This window comes from Papaver somniferum, chromosome 6 (genome assembly GCF_003573695.1).
Source record: "Papaver somniferum cultivar HN1 chromosome 6, ASM357369v1, whole genome shotgun sequence".
NCBI lineage: Eukaryota > Viridiplantae > Streptophyta > Magnoliopsida > Ranunculales > Papaveraceae > Papaver > Papaver somniferum.
The window spans coordinates 145,390,219-145,399,261 of NC_039363.1; the positions used below are offsets into that span (position 1 = coordinate 145,390,219).

General features: G+C 39.7%; 1 protein-coding gene across 1 annotated transcript; it reads right to left on the reverse strand.

The window, feature by feature from the left end:
- Positions 1-5,015: 5,015 nt before the first annotated feature.
- LOC113291622 lies at positions 5,016-8,496 on the reverse strand. Its single transcript, XM_026541133.1, has 2 exons — positions 6,318-8,496; positions 5,016-6,218 (listed from the first exon to the last, which is right to left on the reverse strand). Exons 1-2 carry the CDS (start codon positions 7,026-7,028, stop codon positions 5,016-5,018), a joined length of 1,914 nt encoding a protein of 637 aa, XP_026396918.1. The 5' UTR covers positions 7,029-8,496.
- Between the last annotated feature and the right edge of the window lie 547 nt (positions 8,497-9,043).

The following is a 9,043-nucleotide window of genomic DNA, read 5'->3' on the forward strand; positions in this document are numbered from 1 at the left end:
CCCGGAAGATCCGGAAGAGTGGTTGTAGCAAGAAGTCACCATTATCTGAGGAGAAATACATGGTTCATGGATATACCAATAACAAACACGCAACAAAAATGGTAAAAATTCAACTCATACTTGTTTACAATTTCACTAAGTAGTGATTATACCGCAAAATCTTGAATAACTTGCTCGTTTCTTCAAATTTGCAAAGACGAGCAAAGTTCATTATTCAAAAACCAAAATTTGATTTTTATGAAACCGTAAAGAACCTCACGTAAAAAAGAAACTTTTTTCTCTCGTACGAGCATCCACCTTTGAAACGAGAGTTTATTCCGTTTTATGAAAGCTCACATATTTAAAAAAATAAAATTTTGTTTTCGTGAAAGCTCATAGACAAAAATTTTATCATTAGACGCAGGTCTATTATTAAAAAAAAAAAAAAAACTTTTTTCTCTCGTACGAGCATCCACTTTTGAAACGAGAGTTTATTCCATTTTGTGAAACCTCACGTATTTAAAAAATAATTTTTGGTTTTCGTAAAAGCTCATAGACAAAAAATTTATCATTAGACGCAGGTCTATTATTAAAAAAAAAAAAAAAAAAATCTCTCGTACGAGCATCCACCTTTGAAATGAGAGTTTATTCCATTTTTTTGAAAGCTCACATATTTAAAAAATAAAATTTTGGTTTTCGTGAAAGCTCATAGACAAAATTTTATCATTAGACGCATGTCTATTAAAAAAAATCTCTCTCATGCTAGGGATTATTGTTTGTTTCTTAAACTAACGAACGAACATCCATTCCTAAAACAAGGATTTCATTTTTTGGGCCCGGTCCCGTAAACGCTAAACCGACCAAAATTGGGCGTCCGACCGACCGAACCAGCAGTGCCTTATCTCTCCGTGCTTACGGGATGACGCTCTATAATACTGTCAGAGTCCTTATCCAGGAATTTTCTTGTACATGACATCATTGGAGCAGATCAGGCATTCTGGAAATTCCTTTTACGACTAAGTTCAATTACTTATCTCGTATACTGGAAAATCACCAACTAGTGCTTACTGCGGAACATGACCGTTCCTCACTTAGCAGGGGACTTAATGTTGATGGTGGATTTTTGACAAAGTCTAAAATCGTAAAATCATGGTAATGCATGTTTCTGACTCGGCTTCAGGAATGTATGTCAAACTCATATTTTATGATCCGTGAACTATTTCACAATCTCTGACTGAGAGAATATCCTCTCAGAGATATGATGAATATGTTTCTCAAAAAAGCCTCTCAGCTGAGCTTTCAATGCTTTACACATTTCATCATCACCTCTACGTAGAATCAAAATGATTGGAGGGCTCCTAGACATATTGCATGCTAGTATAGAGCGCTAACGTCTTCAGGACGTCACACTATTAGTTGTTCCCTGACTATGTAGAGAGAATGTGTATAGAATCTCTTAACGATTGGACGGCTCCTAGACATATTGCATGCTAGTATAGAACGCTAACGTCTTCAGGACGTCACACTGTTTGTTGTTCCCAGACTATACACCCCTAATATTCAGAACGAGTATGACGCTTCAATTATCTCATACCTCGATTCTCGAATAAACCTGCTCCTAGACATATCGCATGCTAGTATATAGCAACTCATAGATTAATTCTTGCGTGTCATTCATCAATTAAATTCCTAGAAAATAATCTGTTTATCTCATTACTCCGTTCCATGGTTGATCCTCAGTTGGATTCCATGGATTAGTAATAGATAATCATTTTATCTCATTACTCTATTTCGTGGATGATTCTCAGCTGAATTCCATGGATTAGTAATAAATACTCAATTTATTTTATTACTCTATTTCATGGCTGATTCTTAGCTGAATTCCATAAATTAGTAATAAATATTCACTGATCGGGCATCTGGGCCATCACCGAGTAAGCCCCGACAAAATTGTGCGAGTGTATTTAGCAATAATGAACGAACGAGCACCCGAGTGCGCGAACGAGCACTCAAATATATGGACGAACGAGGAAACCTATGCAAAATAGGGAAGAAAAATAATAATAATAATAATAAAACAATAAAAAAGGCGCCTAGGGGACCGGGCCCACTGGTTGGTCCCACGCCTCTTCCTATTATTTTATCTTATTTTCATTATTTTCCTAATATCATGAAAACTCCTTCATTTGGGCAAACTCCCTCATTTGAGCAAAACTCTTAGTTTCTCCATATTTCCTTCACACAAAGAAAATTTTAAAAATAGGGAAAAGTGTCACGGGACCGGTCCTACTAGCCGGAGGGCCATGCCCTAGCCGTGGCCGGTCCCAGACCTTATAATCCCTTATTTATTTTTATTTATTTATTTTTTATGAAAAATAATCATATTAACAAAAAAGAAAATTTACACGAATTTGGTTGGTAATCGGGCAACAAGTTGTGCTCTGGCTCCTTTTTGGATAGCCAACCCTACCCTTTGGAAAACAAAACTATTTACTTTGCTATTCACATCATGACTACCAAGGCAGTTCTTCAATCGCTGCAAGAAGACAATCATATCGTCACCCAACTCACCCAATGTAGTAAAAGCCAGTACTCTAAACTCAAAACCATGTGATATGCATTGTGAGAGGTATTTACTGTTTTTGCGAGTACAGCTGCAGAAATGGCATGACCTGGAGTGAAGCTTCGAATACCATTTCCGGTAAAGGGTGAGACTCATGTGACATAAAAACATGTATCTCGGCCATCCTCCCAACTGTGTACAAGTATATCTGCGGGTTTCAAAGGGGTATGTTGATCCGACAACAATCCTAGTGGCGCTTCTTTCCTGGATGCGACTCCTGCTTTGTAGCAGATATCCATCAACACATCCCGTAAAAAATCATGGCGGAATTTAACCCCAACTTCTCTTGCACAGTGGACAGCGTGGTCTCCGAATATATCCATGGGCCGTTTACAGATTGTGCATAAACTTTCAGCAGGGAATAGGGGTATACCCAATCTGTATTGAGCTATAACGCGAAATTGTCTTTGTCCCATTGTTTGATTTAGCCCAGAAATTAGTATTGTCTTCAAATAATCCATGGCATGCTCGATCATGTTGCTTTGCCATAAGACTGCTTCCCTATCGGACATACATAATTTAGTGGGTAACTCCCTCTGAATAAAATCAAAATAACGTACTGCCAGTGTTTTCATAGGATGAGAGGCAGCGTTATTGACATTAGAGGTTGAAGGAGTGATGCCACAAGTCTGCATGAAATTGTGAAGGGAAAACTGAAAGTTGGGTCTTAGTACTGTCGTATCAATGGATTGTAAAATAGTGTGCTGCAAGCTTTGAGTCTGAATGTATGAAGCAAGATAGCAATAATGGCTTGTATCAGCCATTGTGCATACACCAAAGCCCCTGTCTTTCATAGGTAGAGTTTCAAGTCTCTGTTTAAGAGGACTGAAGCCAGCGCCATCCTCGGTGATCAGAAGACGTAGATACTTCATCAAATGTTGAAGTATCCCTTATTTTATTATTATTATTTATTTATTTTACAAATAAATCTCTTATTATTTTTATTATGAAAAAAAAACCTTCTTATTATTATTATTATTATAAAAATATTAAAATAATAATATGTCAGATACATTATTCATCAACAACAATTTCGGTGGAAGGAAACCAAGCGACAAGCTGGGTGCCTACACCCTTTTGTATCATTATTATTATTATTATTATTTATTTTATGAAAAGGGGCCACGAAGGATTTTGTTAATAAGGGAAATTATACAGTAATTTACAAGGATGTGGCAGGGAGACGCGCAACAAGTTGCGCCCCAATGCCTTTTTGAATAATGATACCCAACCTATGAAAAAGAAAACTGCCCAAGTTATTATTGACATCGTGACTCGCCATGCAGTTCTTCAATCTTTTCAAAAGGACTATAATGTCATCACTCAATTCCCCTAGCATAGTAAATGCTAAAACACTGAAATTGTATCCATGAGACGAGCAAAGTTCAGCATATTTGTTACGTTTACGGGTAATGGCAGCGAAGATGGCATGACCAGGTGTGAAGGCGCGGTTACCTCCTTTGGAGAATGGTGAGATGCCGATGACGTCAAAACAGATATCCCATCCATTCTCCCAGTTATATACCATGATGTATGCTGGTTTAAGAGGGATGCTCCTGTTGGATGTCAGGCCAAGTGACGCTTCTTTTCTCGCGGCCACTCCTGCTTTATAACATAACTCAACAAAGAGATCCCTTACCATATCGTGATGATACTTTAAACCCAATTCACTTGCACAATGGATGGCGTGGTCACCAAACCGATCCATAACACGTTTAAAACATGGACAAGTACTATCTTCAGCGAATAGAGGTATACACAAACGGTACTACAGTACCAACCTGAATTGTCGCGGACCTAAGGTCTGATTAAGGCCTTGGATAGGGATTTCCTTGAGGTAGTCTTATGCATGCGCTTTCTTATTGCATGGCCATAAGATGGAGTCACGCTCGGACATAACAAAGGTAGACGGTATAGCCTTCATAATAACATCATAGTAACGAGTTGCCAGTAAATGCATGGGCTGTGGGGCGACTTCGTTAATGTTGAAAGATGAAGGAGATAAACCGCTTATACGAAAATGTAATGTTCCAGCGCTGTCTAAAAGTGAGAGCTAAGTCCAGGATTACCTTGTAAAATTATTATTATTATTATTATTATTAAAAAAAAGCTAATCAAAATCAAAATTATTATTATTATTATTTTATTATTATTATGAAAGATGCCACAGAGGCTTTTATTATTATTATTATTGTTTTTTATAATAATAATAATACTGGTTTGGATAAAGAGTATTACACTAACTAGTTGGAAGCCTAACAAGCTAATAAAAATCAAAGAGTATTATTATTATTATAATAAAAATCAAAGAGGAGTCATTACATAGCGGTAGTAGACAGCCGAGTTATTATTATTATTATTATTATGAAAGGGGCCACGAAGGCTTTTATTAAAAGAGGAAATATACAGAAATTTACAATGATTTGGCAGGGAGACGCGCAACAAGTTGCGCCCCAATGCCTTTTTGAATAATGATGCCTAATCTGTGGAAAAGAAAACTGCCTAAGTTATTATTGACATCATGATTCGCCATACAATTATTCAATCTTTTCAGAAGGACTGTAATGTCATCACTCAATTCACCCAATGTTGTAAAGGTTAGAACACCAAAACCATACCCATGAGACGAACACAGGTCTGCATATTTGTTGCGTTTGCGTGTGATAGCAGCAGAGATTGCATGACCCGGTGTGAAGGCACGGTTTCCACCCTTGGAGAATGGTGAAACGTCGGTGACGTCAAAACAGATATCCCTTCCATTCTCCCAGTTATATATCATGAGGTCTGCAGGTTTGAGAGGAGTGCTCATGTCAGACGTAAGACCCATAGACGCTTCTTTTCGTGCAGCTACTCCTGCTTTGTAGCACAACTCAACAAATAGATCTCTTACCAGATCATGGCGATACTTTAAACCCACTTCACTTGCACAATGAATGGCGTGATCACCAAACCGATCCATAACACGTTTACAACATGAACAGATATTATCTTCTGCAAATAAAGGTATACCCAAGCGGTATTGAAGTACCGACCTGAATTGTCTTGGCCCTAAGGACTGATTAAGCCCTTGGATAGGGATTGCCTTTAGATAATCTTGTGCATGAGGTTTCTTATTGCATATCCATAAGATAGAGTCACGCTTGGACATAACAAAATTAGATGGTAAACCCTTCATGATAGCATCATAGTAACGAGTATCCAGTAAATGCATGGGCTGTGGGGCGACATCGTTAATGTTGAAAGATGAAGGAGATAAACCACATATATGTATGTAATGTTCCAGCGTTGTCTGGAAGTGATGACTAAGGCCAGGCGTACCTTGTAGGATACTATTCTGCAGATGTTGTGTTTGGAAGCAAGAAGCTAGGTAGCCATATTGAGTAGTGTCATGCATAGTGTAAACGCCAAGGCCACCAGAACTGATCGGGAGAGTAGCGATGCGTTGTTGTAATTGGCCGAACCCATCTCCATCACTCGTGATTAAATACTGCAGGAACTGAATAAGCTGCTCGTCGAATTTTTGTTGTGTTGTCTGCATGCATTGGACTCTAGTTGTACGCATTGAAAAGTACAACTTTGAAACACCCGCGCAGTTTCGAAGTAACACAAGTTCTACCTGTGGGTCTCGAAGCTTATTAACACAGTTCATTAGGTGTACTGTTTTGTCCACACGATACTGAATGATACGACTGCAAAAATCATCACTCAGACTTACCGGACCACCAAGCAACCGAACTCCAGTATCTGGCCTGCCAATTTCAGATAGGAAGACAGTTTGACATCTTGGGTCAGGGTGTGGCCAAAAGATTTCCGTCTTTTGTATGTTCAATTGCAGTCCTCTTGCAGGACCTTCCTCACGCAAGATCTGGAGAGCTCTTGCCACTTCAGTCATCTCCCCAACCAATGTGCCATCATCCAAATACCACGAGTTAAGATCCAAATTGCATTGCAAGGCGATTTTGCAGATCAATGGGTGAAGAACTAGGGAAAACAGTAGAGGGCCAAGAGGGTCTCCCTGTTGAACCCCTTGAGTGGAAGATAAGGTGTGCTCATTGTAATACAACTTGGCCGGACACGCGTAACAGAATTCCACCCACTTAGCAATGCTAGGACATTTCTCACGCACCTCATTGATCAAAACAGTTCGACTAACTATGTTGAAAGCATTAGTGAAATCGATAAGAAATATAGTCATGTCGGTGTGGGTACCTTTCAACTCCAACATCCTATTCACCGAGTGTAGAATGCCCTCTCCTGCGCAAGGAGTACCAACCCCAAATTGATGGTTGCCGAGGTAAGCATTCATATCTTTAAGCACCGCAGATGCTTCCAGTTTAGAACATAATCGGCGCCATATCGTACCTACTGCGATTGGACGAATACCCCCACCTGGTTTTAGTAGAGGTGTTAACGGTGCGCTGGCCATGTACTCTCCAAGAGCCAGTGGGCATTGACCATCTAACCACAGTTTTGCTACTCCGGTGATCGATAACAATATCTCGTCTTCCACGGCAGCAGCACCGCCACTCGTAGCGTCTAACAGGTGATGAGCACGAAGGCTGTCACGCCCACATGATGTTCCTTTCGGAAAGCTTTTCAAAGCTCGCACAACATCCTGAACATCTACCCTGACAGCTGCCACATTTAGATTACCAGATGGGATGACAGGAGGTCGAGAGTAGGGATGTTTCTGCTGCAGTTCGTAGAGAGTGTCTGGAGTTGCAGGGGCAACACCACCAGATGACAAAATGCGTATGGCTGCTGTGTAATGCCCTTCACTCAATTTCTTTTGGCAAGCCTCCACATTGGTCTTGGATTTCTTGGTTCTCGTTGGTCGCTTATTGTTTTGTTATTGTTGTTGATTCTGACAAGCCAACGCCAAAAGACGCTAAACAATATTAGCCTACCCATTTGGTTGTCCCCATTCCACCAGTGACTTGTTGATTGCAGAAATCTGGAGCTTCTTACGCGTTCCTGATCTACCCTCATTGGCATTGTTGGGTATGTAAAGGTTTAAAGTGCAAACTGGTAGAAGTAAGAGTTGGATCCACGTGTGCAGTTCATGGGGTTTAACAAGTACATTGTCAAGTGCAACCTTCAATGCTCTGGAAAAACCGAGCCTACATGGGGGAGGTATACTAGAAGTTGTAGTGATTTGCTTATGATAAACAAGATCAAGTAATTCCAACGAGAGTCCAAGTGACTCATCAGAATTGTCAGCAACATTAGTTTCTGAAGAAGAAGAATCTGCCAGTGGTTTGTTGATACCATGTACTAGGAAATCAGCATATCTACTATCGAAAGGGCCTGTTAAAACGGAACCATTATGAAGTCGACATGGTCTCTTCCATGACTGCACCTTCATGCATTCTCAACATAACCACATATGCAACACAGATAAAAGTTTCTCCCAAGCCTGGTAGACACCCAATTAAGTACTTATCCTCTATTTGCATACCAATAGTCTTTCTTGTGTTGGCCAGTGATGATCCTTTATGTTCCGAAGAATAGAATTCTTTGCATATCCTCTCCCATTATATCCATCCAGACATTCGTCAAAGTTTTTGAAAGGGCAATGAGCCATGGTGTCCGATAATTCTGCATAATGAGTTTGTTGGGGGTTGGTTTATCAGCTTCGTCTGTGTCTGGTGGTTGTTCACGGGAAGAAGATGAACGCCTGGTTCTCGGCATTGCAGAGATAATAGTAACTGCACTAACCGTTTATTGAAAGTGGGTGTTCATCGATCAAAAGGTATCAATCGATAGACCAAAAGATGGGGAATCAGACGATGAATTGATTGAAAAGATTGTAGGGTTAATGGTTGGGTGAATGGAAGTATAATAATTGAAAAGTAACACAAGTTTTCATCGCCTGGGTTTTCACGGAGAGTCTCTCTCCATGGTTATTATGGTTATTATTATTATTATTATATTATTGGATGGATATTATTACATGAAACTACTTGGAAGCCTAACAAGATAAGCTCCAACGACATACTATTACATTAATTGAACAGGTTGTTGTGCTAATCTACCAGCGAACCTCATGGGTAACCTAGCCAAGGGAGCCGAAACGGCGGGAGGGGGGGCTGAGATTGTGTCACAAGGGGGCAAACTAACACTACCTTCCATGTTAATTCCTGCAATATTACGCCATTGGGGACTCGAACCTGTGACCTCCTGGAGCGCATTAAACTTTGGGGAACGGGGATGACCAGCTGAGCTAGGGGCCCGTTATTATTATTATTATTATTATTATTATTATTATTATGAAACGTACCTCTGAGGGCTTTTATTGAAAATAGGGAAAAGAGTAATATTACATGAAAAGTGTTGGTAACCTAGATACAAGCTGAGAACCAACACCCTTTTGAATAACAATACCTAAACGATGAAAAAGAAAACTGCCAGTGCCACAATTTGCGTCATTGTGAGATAGAC